This window comes from Leptidea sinapis, chromosome 21 (assembly GCF_905404315.1).
Source record: "Leptidea sinapis chromosome 21, ilLepSina1.1, whole genome shotgun sequence".
NCBI classification, from domain to species: Eukaryota; Metazoa; Arthropoda; class Insecta; order Lepidoptera; family Pieridae; genus Leptidea; species Leptidea sinapis.
This window is the reverse complement of record NC_066285.1, coordinates 1884474-1910811: the sequence shown is the minus strand read 5'-3', so window position 1 is coordinate 1910811 and position 26338 is coordinate 1884474. Positions and strand designations below refer to the sequence as shown.

Sequence of the window (26338 nt, the reverse complement as noted above, 5' to 3'; positions counted from 1 at the left end):
AAAATAAAATTTAATTATGAAGTGGGTACTTATTTACGAATAATCAATGATATCTATGGTATGATAATAACTCTACTTTTCGAACGTCGTCGTCGCCAATAAATAACTTTGTTGAAATTTGACTCAAATATTTTACGTTGCTCCATACTTTTAAAATATTATGTTGCTTAAGAAGAGTTATTAGTTTTTGGCCATTCTTTCGATAATGTAGCATCATAAAAGTAGGGGTGTTTTTTTTACATTTAAGTCGGTTCGAGACCCAGACGAGGCAAGTATTTTTTAGAAAATCTTTGAATGCAGAATTACTAACTTTAAAAAATAACAAAGACTTCTTTCAGTAAAATACCCTATCTACGATATTTAAGGTACTTTCCCTTCATGTCCCATAACTTTGGGACAGCCTGTATATATATATAAGATGATACTAATAATATGCACTGCAGTATAACAGATCGGCCACGGTCATAGCTGCAAACACGCCGCTAATGTTAAGAAAGGCAGTGATTGGGTTACCGTGATAAATGGTACGATAAGATTGTAAGGTAACTTGATAATACATACTAATCATCCTTAGAACAAAATAATTAAAACAATCGGAATCGAAATGGTTGATAATCTAACGAACGCGATAAGGATTCTTCGCTCGTCCTTCAAGCAATTCAGTGTGTGGCGTGAACCCAATGCTTCAACAACGGTGTAATTTATAATGTTTTGAAGTTAATTGAGTTTTAATAAAAAATGGTGCTCTGTCCGCCGTTTCGGTGGTCTTCTAGAAGCAGGTTCGATCTTACGACTCCAGTACCGGAGCGGGATGTACGAAGACGCGAGACTTTTTATGTGAGTGTACACAGACTTATCTTACGACAATATAATAAATATTAGTCTTGTTGTATTTCCGTTTGTAATTAAAACTACTGGGAAGTTAATGTGAAACTTCACAATATAACATGGTCGTTGGTATATCTCGAGCACATGTCCACACACAGAGCCCATATTTTAGCCCTTTAGATAATATTTCGCAAACGAATCCCTGAGTCTTAATAGATTATTTATTATTATTTTAAGAGGGTGGCTATTTGACTTGTCCTTATGAGTCCTAGTAGTGGACTCAGTGTCCAGAATTGAACTATTGTGTTTGCCACTCATACTTATAGCTCGTCGTCAAACCCTGCCGCCTTTACGAACTGCTGTTTGTAATACTCGCCTGAAGATCTTCATCTGGGAGCAGGGTATAGTCGCCATAGATGATTATTTAACTTCCAATGTTTTTCGCGTCAAATGTTGAACTTTGAACTGAATTTTGAACCTGTTATCCTTAACCAATCGAGCAGACATTAAACATATTTCTTGACTCAAGTCTGATGACAACAGCTGTGTTAAACATGACCTGGATTGACAACCAGGATGAAGCTCCACATTTCTAAAACCCTTCATCAGTCAACAGTAGATACAAATACGAAATATTGTGGAGTCATGCAATTAATCATGGAAGCCGTTTTACTTGTTAACGTAAAAAGACAACACAAGTAGATACAAAGATATTTATTTTTTATAGCACTATCGCCGCTTCGGAAACTAATGGTGCTCTGAGTGAGAAGACACTCTCCCATAATTCATTATTGCGCTCTTCAAGAAAATACAATGAATACAATTTTTTGGAGTTTCCCTGCGAGATCGAATCAGAAATATGGAGATCCGTAGGAGAACAAAGGTTACCGACATAGCCCAAATGATTGCGAAACTTAAGTGGCAGTGGGCAGGGCGCATAGTTCGACGGACAGATGGCCGTTGGGGCAGTAAAGTCCTCGAAAGGCGACCACGTACCGGAAGACGCAGTGTTGGTAACCCCGCACAAGATGGACCGACGATCTGGTCAAGATCACCGGAATCCGTTGGATGAAGGTAGCGCAGGACCGATCGTCGTGAAAATCTTTGGGGGAGGTCTTTGTGCAGTAGTGGACATCTTCCGGCTGATGATGATGATACAATTTTGTACAATATCATTTGTTGCTTCAATAAAAATATAATCACAATAGTAGTCCTAGGCTGTCCGATATAGATTATTCTGCTATTGAGGTGCACATGACATGGTTACTTCTGGCTATTAACGAATTCAACCCCGTGATATCTATTATCAACTGAAAGGGGTCACTGATAAGCAGTGGCTAAGCGTGCCTTGGCGAGGCCCCATATAAAAATTTTCTTAGGGGCCCTTATGAAGGGTAAAGATTTCTCACAAAAGAAAACAATTATTTGCATAAAATTAAATTAAATAAATAATAAAAGCAAAAAAAAAATATTCATTATAATTCTATCTGTCACTTTTTCCAAATTTTTTACAAACAATTGAAATTAAATACAGATCCTCCTTGCCTTTTTTTCGGCAATCAGCAAAAGTTTTCATTAATTTTGTTAACGCACGTCGGGGGCCCCCGTATCCCGGGGGCCCCGTATAAAAGGTACGGCGGTAGCTACACCCCTCATTGACGTAACTATTATAAAGTAGACTCCCAATCGCCTAGTAAAAAGTCAAAAACATTCATTCAAAATAACACTTTATTTCGTAGCCGTAATGTTCAAAGTCTATGAACGAAAACTCTGCCTAATAGACGCGTGGGCAGAGTTTTGCTTCGGACAATTTTAGAGCGATAGTCTAGTTGGTCAAAATATTCGCGTTCAGAGTCGCGATAATAGAATCTAGTTGCCACTGCAATTGTGCAGTGTGACATGTTGCTAATTTTGTACCAAGCTTTAGCTTAGCCTTTAAAAAATCTAATATTATATCGCAGGCTTTGCTACAAAGATGTGTTTTACATTTATTTTTTACATTATTTCAAAAAATAAACACGGGCTATATCTAATTAAAATCAAACAAACAAACACAACCGGCCACTACAGACCAGAATTCTTATTTAAACCAAGGACGAGTAAAAAAGAAGGACTCCGTGTCAAATTACATAACAGTGTAGCACCAAAACAAGCCGATTAACGTGTAAATACATAGCCCCACGCACACACTTACAATACTACAGGCCGATAGGCGGCCATTATGAGAATTGTCATCGTCTGTGACAGATCAGTTTGCGTCTCAATAATATATTTTAAAAATATATGATTATTTAAGGGAGAAAAAATTGTGTAACTAGTAACCCCCGTAACACACACTAGCGTAACGGTGCTGCACTTGCTAATTTCATTGCCCGGAGTCCTTTTATACTCGTCCGTGATTTAAACGAATTAAAATGAAATGAGTAAATCAAAAACTTATCAACGAATTACAAATGCTTTTAATAAATTTCCTTTTAGGTTTGCTTACGTCTGTTTTCCGTATCACATCTAATGATATTTTTTTTTTAATTCTAGGAAATCAGTGTTATGATTTCATGTGTAAATTATTTACGATAACGAAATTTACAAGTTTCTACAGAACTAATATATGAACTTAACTCAGAAACTTCTACCTCCGAGCTGAGTACAATCAGGAGTCAAGATCTCCCATCATTATAAGGAGAGAAGAGGTGTGTTAAAAGAGATGGAAAGAGTATTTTTAAAGTTTTTTTGAAAGACAGAAAGTGCACGTCAATAGAAGTATTGAGACTAATATAAAAGTTGATGAAAGTGAGATAAGCATAGTGAAAGCATTGAAAAGTATGAGATTAGGCTTACCTAATCTCATACTGGCTGCAGGGTATGACAGGATTACCGTCGAGATGCTGAGGGCTGGACAGGGCATAGTGGCTAGCCAGCTGTACCGCCTCTTCAATTTGTGCTGGCGAAATGGGCAAGTACCAGGAGACTGGTGCAAAGCTGTAATTGTGCCATTGTGGAATGAAGATGAATGTTAAGAAGACGAAAGTGATGGTGTTTGAAAGAGACGAGGTAGTGACAGACGGCAATATCGTGATTGGAGATAAAAAAATTAACAGGTGAATGAGTTTGTGTATCTGGGTTCAAAATTTACAAGAGACAGAAAGTATGAGAGTGATATTGAAAGAAGAGTGAATGCAAGAAACATGAAGAATGAGGCTTTGCACTCCTGTATGAACAGGCAGAAGGTGTCTAACAAGGCTCGTTTTCCTGTGCATGAGAGGGCGTTGGTTCCAACACTCGTGTACGGAAGTGAAAGTTGGGAATGGCAGAAGAAACAAGAAAGCAGCATAAATTCAGTTGAGAAGTATGCTAGGAGTAAAACTGCGCGACAGGATAAGCAATAGTGAGATAAGAAAACGTTGTGGTCTGAAAGAAGATGTTGTGACAAAAATTGAGAAAGGTTTGCCCTAAACAAAATAAAACTTAATTATTTAGGTTGTCTGGCCACGCGTTTCTGTCCGCTTGGGTTGTTTTGATCTAAACCAAGCTATCCCGCTCAAAGTCACGCGTCGCGAGTGTAGGTACCTTTATTACATTTGGCTTGGCACCGACTTCAAAGCATTCTTCATAAATATGTACCACATACAAATAATAGTATTTTATAAATATTAAAGGTAAATGTTTGCATAAGAGGTGTATAAAATTAAATTTTTAGTTATTTGATACTTTTCAGTTTTTGAAGTCGGTTTTCTTAAACATGGTTTCTATTTAATTTTTACGATTTAGTGTCAGTTAATAATAATTTATAATCAATATGAATGAAAACTCCAAAAAAAAGCCATACAAAGAAAACAATTACCTATGTCATCCAGGTAGACGAAAATTTTCATATAAATGTTCATAAAATGAAAACTACTGGGCCAAACTATGTAAAATTTTTATGGGACCAAATGGCATCTAATTCGCATCAAACAAAAAAGAATTACGTAAATCGGATCATAAATCTCAGAGTAATCGGAGTACATACATAAAAAAAAATACCGATAGAATTGATAACCTCCTCCTTTTTGAAGTCAGTTAAAAAACTCAAAAATATAATGTTTTAATCGCATAGATACGCACTCTTAAGTTATACGATGTTGGTAAGTCGTTTACAGCAAGCCACGTCTTTGAACACTGACGATAATTTGTAGTCCAAGAGGTTCAGATCTGGCCAGTTTTCAGCTATTATAAAGTCCGGAACATTGCCTTCCAGCCGAACTTGGGTAGTTAGTTCCATGACCAGGTGCAGAGTCGTTGGTAAGTCCAAGTTGGTAAGTACTGTTGGAGTTTTCACAACATGATCTAAAACGACCTAATGATACATTTTGGCCAAAGTCTCAAAACAAAAAAGTTGGCTCCATTTTCACATGTGTGAAACAAATTCAAAGACACCCCCATTATTACCATTAAACTATGACTGACGCAGGATGGTGAGCTCGTTACAATTTTCCAATTATTTTTGAAGCTTTTTTGGAGCTAGGACTGCACACTTCGTCATTTTGCTGTGAAAGCATTTTCATCAGCGATAAGGATATTTCTGTACTCTTAGCTCACGTATCGGGCTAGAAAGTTCTTTAAGTGTAGGGGTAGTTTTTGGGCATGTACTGTATATCGGCCATAAGCACCAAGCTTCAGGTCTTATTTGATTGAATGATACGCAAAAGAGCCCTAGCAGGATTCTTCATTCCCCTCGGTATTTTTTTAATATCCTTGCAGGATTTCGGCTAACTAACAGCCTCTTTAGTTTTAACGGCACGAATATATTAAAGGGTTGGTAGGTGTGTCGCAAATAGTTCAAGAAATGTTGAAAGATTTGGAAGGTGTCCTATCGAAACGAGACCTCATAATACTTAAATCTTAAATATTTTAGGTTTTACCTGAAACTAATTCCGTTAATCCGGTGAGCAATGGAAATATATCAAATGGAGCAACGGCCTCTTACAAAAAGAGCCTTACTATACCGGAAGCTGGCGGATCCAGTAAGAAGTCAAGTTACATGAGCATACAGAGCGAAAAGTCGAGCCGTGGAAGCACAGCAAATGTCAGGGATTCCGATAGCGAAGTTTCAAGTGAAGATCCTAAAATAAGCACTGGCCGGAAGACTATATCGGAGATTGTCCAAAGCAATCCGGATAAGCGAATGCGAAGAAAGAGGGGAATCATTGCCCCACATGCACCTCTGGACACGACGAGGGCTTTCACAGATCTTCAGTACGATAAATACGCAAAGGATGAAGTGTATGTTGAATTTTAATTCTTTGAACTTTATAGTATTAAGGCTTAAATGCGAAACCGGAAATGTGGAATATTCTTTCAATTTAACGTAACCAATACAGAGTTTATTGATTATCTACTTTTGCTATGCTAAACGCACTTCAATCTTCGTGTGGTGGTTCATTTCCGTAAGTACTTCAATAAACTTGTACTTTTTTACCCGCGACTTCGTCCACGTTGAATAGTAACTTAGGGCATGTATTATTATTTTTTAGGATACTTTTCAAATAATACACATACTAACCGCTCTTTTCGCTGCTGGCAGCGCTCTTCTATGATGTATCATAGAAGATTATTTATCCCTTGTCATTGTGGACAGTCTCATTAATAGTATTTCCCTGTGAACTTTAATCTGCTATTTCAACCCCATGTAGGTCAAGATTTCAAAAATATTTGAATAAATGCTTATAAATTATTTCATATCATTTCATGACTTTATCTTGCATTATGACAAATTTCCATACAAACTTCCATACCCTGTTTCAACCCACCTCTGATTTTTTGCAATTGAATCCATCTCTGTACTAAATTTTATCAAAATCGGTTCGGTGGCTTAGGCGTGAAAGCGTAACAAACAAGCTTACATTCACATTTATAATATTAGTATAGATGTGTATATGATAATATTCTAGTGCTGGGTCCACTCCCGTACTGGTTAGCAGTTGTGAATTTGGAAAAATAAAGATTCCTCTTTCTTTTTTGTCGATGGATTAAAAAGAGTTTATCTACATACTGTAGATAAATTGTGGAAAAACTGTACCCTTTAATTAGTATTCGCGTGACTTTAATCATCAAATCTGGATGTAGATAAGCAAAAATCTAGATTCATGTTAGAGCTTCTGTATATTACTTGATATATATTACTTGTATCAAAGAGAATTTATACAAATAGCAATTTTATTATAAGTATCTACACGTGCAAGATAATTGATCATAGATGTGTATTGAGGTACTTGGCTTCAGACATGTAAAATAAAATGTCTCGCAATGATTCGTCAGCGAAAATATGTCGAGCTAATTGGGTTTAAAAATTTAAATTATGTTTGAGTTTGATTGCTGTGAGATTAATAATTACCAATTTCACTTTTAGTTCTATACAACAAATTAAAAGGGCTATTATGTCTAACGATTTCTTGAAAAATATAATGGATGATGAAAGACTTGATGCTGTAGTGGAAGCAATGAGCCCCCAAGAATTTCCTGCGGGAAGCTTAATGATAAGAGAAGGAGAGAGTGGTAGCCACCTGTACGTGTCAGCATATGGACGATTTGAGGTCTTAAAGGGTGGACAGGTTGTTAAGAATTTTGGATCTGGTGAAGCATTTGGTGAACTAGCTATTCTGTATAAGGCGAAACGATTTGCTTCGATACGATGTAAGTGACCTGTTTTATTACTGATGTTTACATATCTATAGTAACGGTTAATTTTAGTCTCACTTTACTTCACTAGTCAACAAAATTATTTATTATTCTATTTAATTTTTGTTTAAACTACCTCACTGAGGGTATCGCAACAGCAATTCAGAATATGATTTTGGTTATGAGAATCAAAGCTTAGCTGAAGTCATAACAATTTGAATTTTAAACCGAATGTAATATTTCCCAATTACTCGCTCTATTTGCTTCAAATATAAAACCAATCACAACTCACGATTACAATCTGTAGTCTGTACCTACGGATGACTTGATTTTATGTTTAGTACACAATAAACATGCTCGCATTACGTTGGCCTCCATATTTGTTACATAACAGCTAATTCAAATATTTGCAAGAAAAATATTATTAAATTTTTTAAAGGTATAACAGAAGCAAAAGTATGGACCCTGGAAAGGAGGGTATTCCAAAAAATTATGGTGAGGAGCGGCCGTCAAGAGCAGGAGGACAATATGAGGTTTTTGTCCTCGGTTCCTTTACTGCAAGGCATTCACCCTATCGAACTTGCTAAGATTTCCGATTTTCTAAAGAGGGTACGTATTAATTTCATATTTTATTCGGAAAAATTGTTAGATAGCGCCAATGTCAGTTCCAAAGAACTAATAATAGCGTACCTTATCTCATTTCACCTCTTGACGGTTTGTGACGAGAATTACATTATTGCTTTACACTAAATACCATTCCAATAATAAGTATAATATTGTAATATGATAATAAGAAGATTATACCCATCTTCCTCTAATTAACAACACTATTATTTACATACTTCTAGGAATTCTTTGCAACTGGCACACCTGTAGTCCGACAGGGTGACAAAGGGGATAAGTTTTACATTATCCGTGGTGGGACAGTCGCAGTCACAAAACGTGATGGTGATGGAGGGGAACGCCGCGTTGGAGTTCTTAAGCGTGGGGAATACTTCGGAGAGCAAGCCCTGTTACACGAAGACAGAAGACTTGCCACCGTGACTGCTATGGCCCCTGGGGTGGAATGCTTGACTTTGGAACGAGGGTAGGTACAAATATTATGTAGTTAAATTTGAGTCGACGCTTTTATAACATGTACGCACGAAGGTGTTTGCGGTTTCGCCCAGTTAAATGCTATCGCAGATGAATATAAGGATGCTGATAGTCATATGTATGACTATTAAAAATCCATTTAATTCAATTTGATAAAATTTGGGGGCTAATACCAGCTTCTTCCAACTAATGATTAAGATCAAGATCTCGTCCGATTGGCTCGTGTCTTTGGCATTGCGTAAGGATGTGGGGTGGTTTCAGAATTAAGCCACCGGTCATGATGTCATAATGCGCAATTTAATCCGCACCAGATGTTTGGCATTGATACCACAGCCGAGCGATTTGCAAGAAAAGTCTCTTGTAGCACAGCCACCGATACGACATAGGGAGTTTCAAGGTTATCTCTAAGACCTCTGGTGTAGCAGATGTCAATGGGCAATGCTTGTCATATCACATCCAGTCATACGATCTTTGTATCTCACAAAGTATATTTGAGACAACCAATTTTAAAAGTAAGGTGGACTGGACTGTATCCGAATCGAAGCTGAAAGCATTTTCTCTCTTAAGTTATGATGATGTTAAGGTGACAGGCTGATTGAAATGAAATGTCCTTTTATAACATTGAAATTTTCAGCGAGAACCGCATTGTGATAAGGCAAGCGGTCAAACGCCTTTATTGATTATATATGTTTTGTTATTGAGTGTTCTTATAAGGAAAGATTTTATCAGTCGTGATTTGTAAGCCGTTTATCTGCTGAAAGCTTCTCATATCAAACATTGCTGATATTATCTGTTTTTACAGGCCATTTACTGAACTGCTAGGTAATTTAGAAGAATTGAAAAACATACGGCATGCTGTTCCTCGACCTTCACAACAGAAGAAGACTTCTGAAGTTAAAAGCGGTAGGTTGTAAGCCTCAAATAGTTGTAACTTCTTTAATTACTTCCTCAGACATCATTTGGTTTCTTTTCACTTTATATATATAGGACTCCTCACTGATATAAATATATATATATATATATAAGTGAAGAGTCGTCCGCAAACAATACTACCTTTTTTTTCTATAAATTGGGAAGATCATTTATATAGATAAGAAAGAGAAACAGTCCAAGAATAGACCCTTGTAGTGGAGAGGAGTCCCCGAAGATCTCCTGTCATTATCGTCAACCTGCTGAATTCTATTGTTTAGATATGAAATCAGAAGATCGAGCGGAGTTCCTTTTATGCCATAGTGACATAGACTGACCAGCCTTGAATGTCGAACACAATCAAAATCCTTGGATAAATCACAGAAGATGCCAAGTGCATGCTGCGATTCCTCCCAGGCATCAAAAATATTCTTGATTGATGAACACCTGCATCCGCTGTTGAACGTTCACATATACGTACATAGTTTCGTAAGAAATTTTTAACCTCCCACGGTCACTTTGGCATCTTTTGCATATCTAGACCAATATGAATAACTTTCAAGCTTAGAGCATTCTTCCGCCTCCATAGTCCAACAACGCTATTGCAATGGCCATAGGTACCTTAATTTTACTTTTCATTTGTTTTTTTTTGACAGTAAGCGATGACACGAGCAGGATGTTTCGCTCATGGTAATTGATACGCCCTGCCCATCACAATGCAATGTCACTCAGGATTTTTGAAAAATCCAAAATCTCTGAGCGGCAGTACAATTGCGCTCGTCACGTTCCGACAGAAGATGTTGAGTCTTTTTTGCCCAGTAATTTCACAACCGCGCCCTTAAGAACGAAACACAATAATGCTTATACATTACTGCTTCACGGCAGAGAAAGGCGCCGTTGACCCATAATGTAGCCGGCATCCTGTGCAAAGATACTGGTCTCTTCATAAATTTTAATTTATCTTTTCTTTCAGAATATGAATATATCGGATTAAACGACCTAGAAATCGTCGGTACAATGGGTGTAGGAGGGTTTGGTCGTGTCGAGTTGGTGCAATATAAGAAAGAGCCAAGTCTAACGTTTGCCCTCAAATGTCTCAAGAAGATCGATATGGTGCAACAACAACAACAGGAGCATGCGTTTAATGAGAAAAACATTATGATGGCGTGCAATAATAACTTTATATGCAGGTAATTATTTATCTCTTTAAAGATGCTTTTTATGCAATAATAATATTTTCTTTTATGAGAATAAGGGATGAGACGAGCTGGACGTTCAGCTGGTAGTAATTGATACTGTTCATTATAATGCAGTGCCGCTCAGGATTCTTGAACAACCGAACTATTATGAGTGGCACTGCAATTGCGCTCCTCACCTTGAGACATATATAATTTCACTTGCTACGGCGCCCTTCAGACCAAAACACAATGAAGCTTACACATTTTTGCTACACGGCAGAAAAAGGCGCCTTTTTGGTACCAATAATCCAGCCGGAATCCTGTAAAAGGAGCCTCCCACTGATAAATGCCTCAAGTCGCCTCTTACGACAGCATTTACCCGCGACTTCTCGCGCTCGCAATTGCTACTTTGGGCAGCATTTTTTTTTATATACTCTGCAAATAATACACCACAAACTGCTGTGATTAATACAATTTTATAAGCTACTGACTATAGACCTTTTATCCCCCTTTTTCATCTCCACGCAGATCTAAATTTATTCGATAATAATAAATTATCTTCGATTATGACGAACTTTCATACAAATTTCCACCCCCTATTTCCACCCCGCCTTGCCTTTTATTCGCGATAAAAGGTAGCTTATATCCTTTTCCAATCTCTTGTCTATCCTTGTACTAAATAACATCAAAATCGGTTCAGTGGTTTAGGCGTGAAAGCGTAACAAACAAACTTACATTCACATTTATAATACTAGTAGGGATTTGAAGAAGAAATGTCATGTAATAAAATTAGTCCTTTTTTTCGGCATATACTACAAAACAAAGGAGAGTTACTGCATCTAGACCTATATGTAAATACGTGCTTGCCCAGAGGTTTTGAAAAAGTTTGCAAAGAACGTCTTCGCAACAAAGAACAACAACGCGTCCTCACAATCCGATAAGCTAAGCGAGTTTTTGAAGGCCTCAAATACAGAACTGATGATGCTTTCACCATACAGTCCAGACCATGCACCTTTTTATTGTATTATTATCATCATCATATCAGCCGGAAGACCCCCACTGCTAGACAAAGACCTCCCCCAAAGATCTTTGATTTATATTTGCCGAAAATTAATGATTTGCTAAGGTATACGATAGCCCTGAAAAGACGGTGCGTTCAATGACGTCCTTCAGGAACACTAGACTAAACAATGGTCCCAAAGAATGCAAAAGTGTTTAAATACTGTAACTTACAGTATCACCTAGTACACTTTTTGTCTTAGCGATGTTTTTTATTATTATACTAGCTGACCCAGCAAACGTTGTATTGCCGATATTAAAATCGCGATACAAAAGTAACTGTTGATTGTAGATAGGTGAAAATTTGAAGTTGTATGTACGAGGGGTGGCTGATATAAAATCTACTTTGTTAAAGAAAGTTTTGAAAATCGAACTGGCCACTGCAAAATCATATTCTATATTTATTCCTTTTTCAAAATTATGACGCTTATTTTTTTTCGCTTGCTTTTGTTTTTTTGGCGCTGCTTTGATTTCACCATGTCGAAAGAAAATTGTAAAATGATGAAATTTGAGCATCGAGCAGTGATTAAATTCCTAAGTAAAGAAGGAAATACGCCTACGCAGATCAGAGAGCGCATGTTAAAGGTGTTTGGTAATTCAAGTCCTTCTGAATTCGTCATAAAGTTTTGGTCGAAGCAATTTAAACATGGCCGTGAGAGCCTGGAAGACGACCCACGTAGTGGAAGGCCAATTTCTGCTGTTACCGCAGATAATGTTGAAAAGGTGAAGAACCTGATTCTTGCAGATCGGCGAATCAAGCAGTGGGAGATAGCCAGAGATGTGGGCATTAGCAAGGAACGAGTTCATGAAATTATTCACGAACATTTGGGCATGTCCAAGGTGAGCGCGCGTTGGGTCCCTAGAATGTTGACCCCCTTTGACAAACAAAGGCGAGTAGAATGTTGTCAGGCATTTCTAGACCTGGTCAAAGGTAAAGAAGAAGAGACTATCTCTCGAATTGTGACCTGTGATAAAACTTGGATTCGCCAGTGGGATCCGGAAAGCAAACAAGAGTCAATGCAATGGAAATTTAAAGGAGAAAAGCCGCCAAGGAAGTTCAAGGTTCGGCCGTCGGCTGGAAAACTAATGGTCACCGTATTTTGGGATGTCGAAGGGATTTTGATGATAGATTATTTGCCTAAAAATACAACAATGAATGCTGAATATTATGCAAACTTGCTTGACCAGCTTCGTGAACAAATCAAAGAAAAGCGGAGAGGCAAACTCAGCAAAGGTGTTCTGATTTTTACAAGACAATGCTCCTGTACACACAGCCTTAACGGCGAGGTCAGCCCTGAGCAAAAACGGCTTCACAGAAATTAACCATCCACCTTATAGTCCAGATCTGGCTCCCTGTGACTATTTCTTATTCAAAGATTTAAAGAAAAAATTGAGGGGTCGCAGATTTTCGACGGACGAAGAAATGAAGGAGGCTGTGACTGACCATTTTGACGAGCAAAATAAAAATTACTATTATAACGGCATGATGTCACTTATTTGCAAATGTCATAAGTGTATTTGACTTGCAGGAGACTATATAGAAAAATAAAAAAAAAACTAGCCATCAAAGTCTTTTCTTTCATAGTTAGGTAGATTACTTATCAGCCTCCCCTCGTATTTTTGAATGCTGACTCATAATCGAACAATTTTTAAAAAAATGTCAAAATAAATTAAAAATAAAATTTAGTGTGGACCACCCTTAACATTTAGGGGGATGAAAAATAGATGTTGGCCGATTCTCAGACCTACCCAAAATGCACTCAAAATTTCATGAGAATCGGTCAAGCCGTTTCGGAGGAGTTCAATGTTTAACACCATAACACGAGAATTTTATATATTAGATTACAAAACTTGCAATGTGATACTAGTATACTGTGCAAGATTTCGGAATCTTAATTTATAGGGTATTTTCCTAGTATGACAAAAAAAAATTAAAAAAAGTAAGGCACCTTCGCTGGGCGAGTCCCACTTGCACTTGTCCGGATTTAATTTTATATCTGTGCTCAATATTTAACGGCTATGCGTAGATTGGGGCTAGACAGCGTGTGTGAGAGATATTCAAATATTGTTATAAATAATAATAATAAATGCACACACTTACTGAAAATTACTTAAATTACAAAATTTACAATGTTTATTATGTAATACAAGTTAACTATTTGCATGATTTTATTGTGAATTATAATGAAATTCAACAACAGCTGTTTTGCAGCGATATCAAAAGGAAAGGACCTCTGACCCCGAAACTACTTAAAACTGTATCTTCAGCGGCAGATTTTTTTCAAATGTAAACAAGGAACGAGACGAGCAGGACGTTCAGCTGATGGAAATTGATACGCCCTGCCCATTATAATGCAGTGCCGCTCAGGATTATTGAAAAACTCAAAGATTCTGAGCGGAACTACAACTGAGCTCGTCACCTTGAGACATAAGATGTCAAGTCTCATTTGTCCAGTAATTTCACTAGCTACGGAGCCCACATACACATTACTGCATCACGGTAAAAATAGGCGCCGTTGTGGTCCCCATAATCTAGCCGGCATCCTGTGCAAAGGAGCATCCAACTGGCACAAAAATAGTAATAGATAAAAAAGTAATAGTTTAATTTGTAACAGACTGTACCGCACATTCAAGGACACCAAGTACCTATATTTCTTGATGGAGCCCGTGCTCGGTGGCGACGTGTGGACCATCCTTCAGAAGCAGCGCTACTTCCCGGAGAACATCGCGCGGTTCATGGCCGCCTGCGTCCTAGAAGCCTTTCAGTATCTGCACTCCAAGGATATCATCTACAGAGACTTAAAACCGGAGAACTTGATGTTGGACAAGAAGGGATACATTAAGCTGGTATATAGTATTCATTGTGTTAACAATAATATTATTTTTTTAAAGTCACAACACACAATTCACCCCAGTGACGCATCTATCAATTTTGGTATGTCTAGTTCAACTCTCAGGTTGTGGCTCCATCTACAAGATCTACTTTACAGTCGATAACCTGCTTAACCCCAATAATAGCAAATCTAAACCGAGAGGCGCGGGTTCGAGTCCCGCATCGTCCATGAATTTTAATATGAATTTAATTTGAATATTTAATCCCAGAAGTGAGGTATATCACTTAAAAATAATGAATTATTTTACTTGTCTGCAGGTAGATTTTGGATTTGCCAAAAATTTGTCAACAAACAGCAAAACTTGGACGTTTGCCGGTACTCCTGAGTACGTTGCACCAGAAATCGTCCTCAACAAGGTATCAATACCATCTAATCTATATATTATATATATATATATATATATATATAGGCTATTATACTATCCAATTATAGGCTTTAAGCCTAAACACATGATCAGATTTGGTACGGTCGAAACATCGGAAATGGTCCGGTAGATGACCATATTCGATGGTATGTCGTATTGTCAAATCTACTATAATTTGTATGTCTAGATAGTCTGTTGCTGTTAGACAACCGATAAAAACAGACCAGGAATATTAGTTTGGTGCGCGTGACAAGATACGTCTTACACTCGCGATTTGTATGACATTTTGTGTTAGTGTGCGTAATATCCTCAAAGTAGAGGTTAGTTTTAAAGTCTATTTTGTTTCAACGTTTTCACAGCTGTCATCGTCTATCTAGACCATAGTTTCTCAACCTTATTTTGCTCACCGCCCACTTTGAGAATATGTTTTTTTTCTAGAGTATTGTCGTGTATTTTTTTTGCCTTTTTAGACTATATTTTTTAATCTACCCACGCCCCATCTGCGCCTTTTTAATGCACCCTAATTTTCTCTGGGTCTTCTACTGCCCCCCCGAAAGTCTCAAACGCGTTATCGCCCACGTTGAGAACCTATGATCTAGACGTATAGATGATCTAAGCTCAAAATTATATTATTACCGTCGGGACCGTACCTAGTACGACGCCGGTTTAATTGGTATGCTCACGCCGCGCCTGACCGTGCGATAGCCCGGCCGTACCAAGACCGACCATGTGTTTAAGCTATTACATTATCGAACGTCTCGCAAGTGTGGCTGTAACTGTATAGATATAAAACGTTGTATAATGATAATGTAACCGCTCTGGCTCGGAGTCGGTAGATAATATGTATATAGATCAAATAGTTCCGTAATATAACTCTCATATTAATTTATAACTAAGTACTTATAGGTTGAAGTATAATTGTATCGCAATATACTCTTCAAGTATTTATTTGTACAAACTTAATAGGGCTACACTACTTATAATTGTATGTTAGTAATTGTTTCTTAAAGGCAGGCATAAAAGTCATTTATTTTCTTAAAATTGATTCCTTTAGAATTCTTTTTGATGTCATTTCTAATATACTAGATACTACTACCGCTTCGGAAACAAATGGCGCTCTGAGAGTGAAGAAACGGCGCAAGAAACTCTCCCAGCATTCCTTTTTTGCGCTCTTTTCAATAAAAATATACAATATTGTACAGTCATTTTTATCGCTATAAAATAATCACAATTTAGTCCCAGGCTTGCCCTGTACTTTCCCCGGGGCATAAAAAGAATAGGGAAGTCCCAGGCCCATCGGTGTCGTAAGAGGCGACTAAGGGCTTTTTCGAAGTGGGAGAGTCACGCAGCCGTCTTTTGACGTCAGCACAATCGGGCCAGACTCCGGGTTAATTACCACACTCGCACAGAATACCGGCGTGAAGTAGCGGCCTAGTGCCGCTATGTTTCGTATAGGTTAGTGTCGAGGACCGGAGGCCATTTACAACCGTGCTTCCAGATTTTTTAAGCGACAAATCGCCCGTGCAAAGTCAAAACACGTCGTCAAAATCGGCGAGCAGCTTTCCAGTTACCCGACCGGAACACGCAAGTTCTGGTCGTTGTCGAAAGCTGCTCTTGGTAACTTCAGCCAGCCGTCCATGCCGCCGTTGCACATGAGGAATGACACCCTGGCCCATACGGCAAAAGAGACTGTGCGCTCTTTTCGCCTCCAACTCGACTCTTGACGACAACGGAAAAACACCGCCGAACATCCTGCGGTGTCAGAGCTCTATGCCTGAAGTACAGTTTAGACAGAAAACTGTTAGGCGAGCTCTGTTTTCGGTGGACGTCAGGAAGTCGAGCGGGCTGGATGGCATTTCTCCAATCGTGCTTAGAACGTGTGCCCCTGAGTTGACGCCGGTGCTAACGCGTTTATTCCGGCACTCTTATTCCAAAGGCGTAGTCCCTGACTCATGGAAGTCAGCCCTTGTCCATCCGATCCAAAAAAAAGGAGACAGTTCGGATCCGGCAAACTACAGGCCTATTGCTATTACCTCCCTGCTCTCCAAAATCATGGAGAGCATAATAAGCCGTCAGCTCTTGGTATACCTAGAGGGTCACCAGTTGATCAACGACCGACAATACGGCTTTCGCCATGGTCGGTCGGCAGGTGATCTTCTGGTATACCTAACACATAGATGGGCCGCGGCTATTGAAAGCAAGGGGGAAGGCCTGGCAGTTAGCCTGGATATAGCGAAGGCCTTTGATCGTGTATGGCACAAGGCGCTCCTCTCTAAACTTCCATCATTTGGGCTTCCCGAGAGCTTGTGCAAGTGGACCTCCAGCTTCCTACCTGGGCGCAGCATACAGGTCGTTGTCGACGGACATTGCTCGAACCCGAAGCCCGTGAATGCTGGAGTGCCCCAAGGCTGTGTGCTATCTCCTACGCTGTTTCTTCTGCATATCAATGATATGTTGCACACTTCCAACATTAATTGCTATGCAGATGACAACACTGGTGATGCCGTATACACGGGCCATGCACGTCTCTCTCGGGAAATCGTCGACCAGTGCCGGGAGAAACTTGTGTCTTCTATCGAGTCCTCTCTTGAGAAGGTCGCAGAATGGGGTAAATTGAACCTTGTCCAATTTAACCCCCAGAAGACTCAAGTTTGCGCGTTTACCACTAAAAAAACCCCATTTGTCGCATCACCGCTCTTCGACAACACTTCCCTAAAAGCCTCGCCTAGTATCGGGATACTGGGTCTCGAAATCTCGAGCGACTGCCAATTCCGTGGCCATCTGGAGGGCAAAGCCAAATTGGCTTCAAAGAAACTGGGCGTCATTAATAGAGCACGGCAATACTTCAAGCCGGCCCACATTCTAGCGCTGTACAAAGCGCAGGTCCGGCCACACATGGAGTATTGCTGTCATGTCTGGTCTGGCGCACTGTGCTAAATATTCGGTGTGATATTAAAAAAGAGCGGGATTAAAGAGAAACTAATTCCTATGGTCTAATTACTATCCATCATGCACACACACACACACACACACCACAGTTTTCAGAATTGTTTTAATTGTGGCGATAGTTGTAAAATTTGGTTTTTAGTCATTTTTGTTTATTTCTATATTGTTTATCAAGTATTATGTATCCGCTAAGGAAGTGCGAGATATTTCCAATACAAGTGTCCTAAGACAATTTACTGGGAAGTCTCAACCACTAAAATGTATATGAAATCTTTGAAATAAACGAAATTTTTTATTATTTTATTATTATAATATGTTATTATTATTATTATTTTATGAAAATAAGGGACGAGACGAGTAATGGTAATTGATACGCCTTGCCCATTACAATGCAGTGCCGCTCAGGATTCTTGAAAAACCCAAAAATTCTGAGCGGCACTACAACTGCGCTCGTCACCTTGAGACATAAGATGTTAAGGCATAAAAGGCATTTATTTTCTCAAAATTTATTCCTTTAGAATTCTTTTTGATGTCATTTCTAATACACTAGTTACTACTACCGCTTCGGAAACAAATAGCGCTCTGAGAGAGAAGAAGCGGCGCAAGAAACTCTAAGTCTCATTATATATGGATTTAAACCACTTTTGTTTATCCAGGGTCACGACCGTGCGGTGGACTGCTGGGCTCTCGGCGTGTTCATCCACGAGCTGCTGGTCGGCAAGCCACCGTTCCGCGCGGCCGGTGGAGACCACATGAAAACTTACACGTTGATACTGAGGGGCATCGATGCTGTTGCATTCCACCCGCGAGTTCCGAAATCAGCACAAATGCTCATCAGGAAACTATGCCGCGCCGTCCCCGCTGAACGGCTGGGTTACTTGAAGAACGGCATAACGGATATTAAGAATCATAAGTGAGTAATAATATATTTTGACTTACTTGCGATTGCTGCTCATGCTTTGAAAAGTTCTGGGGCCCCGCCTGTGCTTCACTTCTTCAAGCCCGGTATCCACCAAAGCGGACAGGAGTGGAGTCGAGAGGAGACATGCCACGAAGCTGTCAGGTTATTTCCGAAGCGGAGAGTTGTTAGCTGTGCTTATAACAACGCTTTTGCGTGTGCGAGGCGCGGGGAGAAGGCAGCAGGGAATACGCTACGCGCATCTCCATGGCACGCGGCACCAAATTCTATAGACAAATGAGACATCTCCTCTCCTCTCCGCTTGATCCATTTCTACCGAAGCTAAGCGGAGAGGATATGTGGAAATAACGAAATCTGATTGGTTATCAAAATACATCTCGTTTCCTCTCCGCTTTGGTGGATACCGAGTCTCATTTACCTATGTACCATCACCGTCGTTGATGCTGTCACAGACGCAACTCTCACTCAATAAACACTATGATACTTTAGCTTACTTTAAATATCAATTTTCATAAGATACTAAATTTGATTTTAAATTAAAACAAAGCTCACGTTACTATTTGTTGACAATGTAAAATTGTTTAATCTATTTACCTAAGGTTAAGGATATTTCAAAATCGGCTAAGAAGTTTTTTGAGTTAAGGTATCCATTATAAACAATTTGATTTTTTAAAGTGTTATCCCTCACATCTGGGATTAATTATTATGCAAATTAAATTTGTACCCAAAATTTATGAACGATGCGTGAATCGAACCCGCGACCTCTCGTTCCCTCCAAGCGCTCTTACCAACTGAGCGAACCGTTCGAGTGGATCATAAATGTTGGTATATCTTGTTCAACTCTCAGGTTTAATTTGTATAATTAAGGAGAAAAACGAGAAAGAGGTGGTTTTCTCTTCTTCTTGGAGTTTAGTGAGTGCCAATTTGTGATTATACTGTACCGCTATTTACCCTTGATACTAATGATCCTTACCTATTTTTATATAATAAGAAATGGTAACGACAAAATTTTCTGAAAAGAATTTTCAACAAAAAAACAACGGACTTCAAATTCTATTCCAAAACAATAGATATAATATGCACTAAAAAAATATAAAAATAATTGCGTATTTTTATACTATCTAAATAATTAATCTAATTCTAGATACCATTATTGTTATTTTTGGAATCGGTGTCCTCCCGCCGCGGCCCCGCTCTCACCTCTCACCTCATCACGTCGCGCGTGAGACACAAGCACATCTCACTTATAACTATGTACATGTAGATACAAACCTACCTTGGCTGACACCGACTAAGCAATCACGCTTGGAATTGGTAGATTAATTAGGAATACGGCCATGTATGACACAGAATTGTGTAATCATACATTTAATACTAAACGCTAAATGCGATACTACCTAGCATAGCATGTCTAATTAACATTTATTGTGTACGGTGGTTTTCTCGTATGATTTTGTATAGTAGAAATTGTATAGTTTTTTTCCTTGTCCGCATAAATATTTAGTGTGGCAAATTTATTTCTGTATTTGTTGTAAATCATTAATTATTGTTAGAACACTGCGGGCGCGCCAGACATTAATTAAAATTCAATTAATTATTGACATATTTTACTATGAAGTAATAAAACGTTAGATATAGGGGCTAACTACCGCATTACATTCTAGTTGGGCTATGATCGTAGTTTGTAACCTAGATCATGAACATAATATCTCGACTATGGGATTAATTTTGATGAAATTATTATTTTATGATACTTGTCACTTTTTTATGCAAGAGAAGGACAAATGAGCATACTGATCAACTAATATACTTAGCATTGTCACGACCGCCCACATTCTCTTACATCATCAGAAGAATCACAGGAGCCAGGAATCAACTGGATCGTCCTGAACTAGTTGGGTCCAATACGTGATTATTATTTTTAAATTAAAAACAAGCATTAAATGAAAACTAACGATTAGACAAATATTATGACGCAATCAAAAAATTAAAGCATAATACATCGAATCTTTTTATCTGACATCATTGGCGAATTTACCAGCAGGCTGAGTAGGCTGGAGCCTAGGGCGGCAAATTTTAAGGAGCGGCAAATTTAGTTCACAATTTTTATATTTCGATTTACAAATTGTAAAAAAAATTATACACACACAAAATACGATTTTCGAAAATTGGAGAGAAATAAAAATATTTCACAAAAATCGAAATATAGTCCTATAAACAATGCTAAATAATAAATATCTCTAAATAAACAATTGCTAAACGCTTTATTAATTAAAATAACAATTTCTCGTTAATCCGATATGAGTCTATCTATGACAACGAGAAATGTGTTAACCCTGAAATAATATCGAATCGCTTTTGTGTTATTCTAAAAATTCATGATCTAACACGGTACCATAGTTCTCAATGATACTAACCATACGGGAAAAGTTGATGTAACGAGGATGATGAAGCACAAATCATACAGTTGGAATTTTCTTGATAGAAAATTGATATGATTTTGTGGACTAAGATATCAAAATTTTGAGGCGGCAAAAATTTAATAGCCTGCGGGCGTCAAATCTGTAAATCCGCCACTGTGCGACATTGATGAGAAAAAAGACGCATATATTCTACAATCATACTCTATGCCTACTTATACTACCCTGTGAATGAGGAATTTTTGGAATGTTGTCTTTAACTATGGGGCGGAGCAGAATGACAGAAGTTAGTTTAAATATACCCAATTTAAAATATGTGGATGCTAAAAGTCATTTTGGATATAGGTATGTTCCTACTGTTCCAATAAAGTATGTACTGTTTCACTGTAGGTACTATTTGTATCTCGCTGGGCTTGGTGTCATTAAAAAGGTTACTGTCATGTAAAATAAAACACGTCCGAAAACAACACAATATCTCGTTACACGTCCAAAGTTCAAAAGCTAAATGAAAATGGATGAGGAGTGCTCAAAGACACAAGGACATTACGTGCAAAGCACCACCCGCATCCCGTTGACGTCTGGCATTCCACAGCCGCGCGTTTTGCAAGAAATTTCTTACCTTTCACAGCCACTTTGTGGAATCAATTACCGGCTGCGGTTTTCCTGAACCGATACGACTTAGGGACCTTCAAGAAAAGAGCTTACTCCCACTTTAAAGGCCGGCTACATATCTCTTGACATCTGTTGTTGCGGATTGCCACCCCGTGAGCCTCTTGCCCGTTTGCCCCCTCTTATATATAAAAAGGGGGTAAGCGCAGCAATTATCAAAACTTATTTTGAATAATTGAAATGAAAAAATAAAATAATACTGACATCTGATGAAGAATGGGCCCAAGGTCACGAGCGGTAGAGGTGTTCTGTAATATGACATTCATAATAACCCGTAACTTGTCAACCATGGCGGCCAAGTGATTGTCCGCAGCCTCCACTCGCATCATTAAATCTCCACTCCAACGCATTTAAGTAGCTTGAAAACAATAAAACATTGAATTAGTCCATTAATAAATCCAACAAATATTCTTTTTAAACATAAGCTGTCTTATAAACGCAATGAAGTTACTCCAAGTTTAAAATTACTTCTAACTTTGCGTTTATAAATAAGACAGAAGTAATCTTTGGACGCTACTTGCGTCGACACTCTGGCTCCTTCTCATGTCCAAGTTACGTCAGTTGGTGCTGGGGCTGCTGCTTCGACTGCCGAAGACAGTAAGCGTCGCAAATATGTTGGTCTCAGTGAGTCATACATCTTTGTGCCCTTTGGTGTCGAGACACTTGGCCCTTGGGGCCCAGAGGCGCGGAGAATGTTCAAAATACTATCTTCGCGCTTCAATAAGGCTACTGGAAACCCAAGCGCTGGCAGCTATTTCAGTCAACGGATCAGCCTTGCTATCCAACTCGGTAATGCTGCCAGTATTCTTGGTACGCTTCCACGTAATGATAGTTTTAATTATTTTATGTAGTCGTAGTATTGTAAATATAGTTATAAGATTTGTCGTGTAACTGAAGTAAAATATATATTTTACATCGTTAATTAAAAATCTTTGAATGTGATTAACACACACTTCCAATTCCAAAACATTAAAAAACGTCCAATTGAAAAGATATATAGATCACTCGCGTTGTACACACACGATAATAACAAATATATTGGCGCACACACCAAATATTAATATTATAAAGGGGTAGGTAAATTTTGTGAGATTTTAGTGGGTAAACTCTGTTTTATACTCAATATATGTTCTGTTTAATAACTCACTATTTTGTATGGCAATATTATAAACAAAATTTATGAACGATGTGGGACTCGAACGCGCGACCTCTCGCGTTCCGAGCACTCTTCCAACTGAGCCAACCGTTCGAGTGACGCATCGTTGATAAATCTTTTATGCCTTGTTCAACTCTCAGGTTGTTTCTTTATCTACATGATCTACTTTAGAGTTGAAAACCTGCTCAACTCCAATATTTGCATATTAGGAATTAGAAGTGAGAGTTATCACATTAAAAAAAGTACAATATTAAAAATACAAATGATTTAAGTTGTTAACTACACGAGGCATCCTCAGGACGTGTTGTCTCGCCAAAATTTGGCACGAGAGTCGGGCCAGATTTTAAATAAATTAATATAAAATATATAGATTAATTAAATATTGGCGGAATTAACACTAAAGAAAACTTAAATCATTTGCATAATTATGGATTTCCGCAAAGTAACGCCTAATTCAATAAATTTTCTTAATATTAAAAATGTTAACAAGCAATCATTAGTGAGGAGTTGAAACCAATTATTTCAAATATGCAGGGAAATGGGTTTTAATTTATGACCTGCGGTTATCCATACTCTGCAGATATGACCAGTGAGGAAAACAATAAAATATATAAATTGAATACGTTAATGTTTAACCTGACATATAGAAATAGCAACTCATTTATATTATTTGATATTTACCTATTCATTTTTAATTATTATAAGTTAATTATCCTTAATTTCAAAGCCGAATGAAAATCAAATTGAAAGTCAATCCAATGTTGTACTTGCAGTTTTTTTCTAGAATCTTCTAGCTTTTATTTGAATAAACTTTCAAAAAACCTAATACTAAGAAAGGTTTACCAAAACGGCAATTTCATACTTAAACCACTAGTACAACAAACATCGTTCTCCAATTTTTAGTGTAGTCCATTGAAATTATAATTTAAGGACCAAATATTGCATTTTTTTTTATGGAATAGGAGGACAAACGAGCGTACGGGTCACCTGTTGTTAAGTGATCATCGCCGCCCACAATCTCTTGCAACACCAGAGGAATCACAGGAGCGTTGCCGTTGCCTTTAAGGAAGGTGTACGCACTTTTTTTGAAGGTACCCATGTCGTATCGTCCCGTAAACACCGCACAAGGAAGTTCATTCCACAGCTTAGTAGTACGTGGAAGAAAGCTCCTTGAAAACCGTACTGTGGAGGAACGCCACACATCCAGATGGTGAGGATGATATCATAACTTGTGGCGTGCCGTGCGAAGATGGAATTCGGCGGCATGAATCAGGTTAAACAGCTCTTCGGAACACTCCCCGTGATAAATGCGGTAGAAGACACACAATGAAGCGACTTCTATACGCAACGCCAAGTGATCCAGCCGTTCACAGAGCACTGGGTCACCCACAATTCGAGCTGCTCTACGTTTCACGCGGTCAAATGGATCGAGCTGATACTGGGGTGCGCCAGACCAGAGATGACAGCAATACTCCATGTGTGGCCGGACATGCGCTTTGTAGAGCGCTAGTATGTGGGCCGGCTTGAAGTATTGCCGTGCTCTATTTATGACGCCCAGTTTCTTTGAAGGCAATTTGGCTTTGCCCTCCAGATGACCACGAAATTGACAATCGCTCGAGATTTCGAGACCCAGTATTTCTTGGAGGACGTAATTTTATTTAAGGGACATGTGTGGGGGGTCAATAGAAGCTTAACCCCAAGTTTGTGGGATTGCCGCCCTTGCCTTACGGCCGCCATCTTGGAAAAACCATTTTGTAATATCTCGGAAACTATGCGTCTTAAAAAAATCACTAACAATTTTTTTAACAACTTTTTTGTTCTATAACTTTTTTTAATTTTAAATTTAGGTAAAAATAAAAATAGGTAAAAAGTTATATGAACATATTTGTAGGCAAAGAGATTTGCTACAAATTATGTCTTTACAAATATTTGTAAGACGCATAGTTTCCGATTGCGTCCTCTAAAAATGTAAAGCTCATGTAACATTTCAATGCACTAGTGTTAATTTGATGAAATTGGCCTTCTAGAGTAAATTAGATCAGGAACAAAATAAAAATTGGAATTTAACTTCAGACTTGGATAAGCGAGAGAAATTTATGAAAATTGTAATCATCTAATAACATGACATAAATTCATTCATTCATTCATTCATACACTCACGCGTTGTTCCCGTCGGTAGGCAGAGACAATAGAATGCCACTTGCTTCTATCCTTACAAACCTCACGCGCTTCCTCAACATTCATTACTCTTTTCATACATGCTCGCCGGTTGCGGGTGCTTCGGACCTTTCCTTTTCTCAAAACGTCCCCAATTTGGTCGACGAATGTTCTACGAGGTCTCCCGCGACCGACTTGCCCACACACACTTGCCTTATATATTTGATGCGTCATTCTTTCTTCACTCATTCGCTCCACGTGTCCAAACCATTTCAGCATTCCTTTTTCAGTCCTTGTCACATCTTCTTACAAACCACAGCGCGCTCGTATTACCGCATTCGGAATTCTATCAGTCAGTCTCACCCCACACATACTACGGAGTGATCGCATCTCAACTGCGTTAATTCTGCTTTTATGCTTTTTCTAATATAAAATGTAGATCAAATTAAGGTTTTTCAAATAAATATATATTATTTATTGTTTACAGATGGTTTCTCGGTTTCGACTGGGAAGGCCTACGTGAAGGAAAACTGAAGGCCCCGCTGATTCAGCCCGTAGCCAATGATCTGGATCTTTCCAACTTTGAGAAGTATCCCAAAGATAAACTACCTCCAGATGAGACTTCTGGATGGGATATTGATTTCTAAATGTAATTATAGCATTAGACTTATTAAACAGAACCTACTTTAAACTGGAAATTCACCCACAAAAAAGCAGTGGAACAGCCTAAATAAAAATGAATCATTGATGTAATTTTGTGTCCAATGACGTCATATGCAAGTTACTTAATGACGTCACATAATTTATTACATAATACTGTGGCTAAATTACATTACAATTATTCTATAAATAAATATAATTCAATTAAACATGGCTTTTATTTATTTTTTATTCATTGTTACCCGTATTGACACCGTTAATTGTATTAAGGCATCAAAATATGGTCGTAGGCTTAGATTAAGGATTGGAGACTATGACGGCTGTGAAAACGTCGAAAAAAATTGTGTTTATGAATCGCAGGAGCGTTGCGGGCCTTTAAGGAAGGTGTACGCGCTTTTTTGTAGGTACTTACCCATGTCGTATCGTC

At 38.3% G+C, this 26338-nt stretch overlaps 1 protein-coding gene across 1 annotated transcript; it reads left to right on the top strand.

Annotated features, from left to right (window-relative positions):
• The first annotated feature begins 649 nt into the window (after positions 1-649).
• On the top strand, positions 650-26120 carry LOC126970575 (cGMP-dependent protein kinase, isozyme 1-like). Its single transcript, XM_050816554.1, has 11 exons — positions 650-837; positions 5723-6090; positions 7217-7500; positions 7925-8094; positions 8334-8572; positions 9383-9483; positions 10463-10679; positions 14342-14573; positions 14878-14976; positions 18587-18843; positions 25739-26120. Exons 1-11 carry the CDS (start codon positions 739-741, stop codon positions 25896-25898), a joined length of 2226 nt encoding a protein of 741 aa, XP_050672511.1. The 5' UTR covers positions 650-738; the 3' UTR covers positions 25899-26120.
• Positions 26121-26338: the final 218 nt, after the last annotated feature.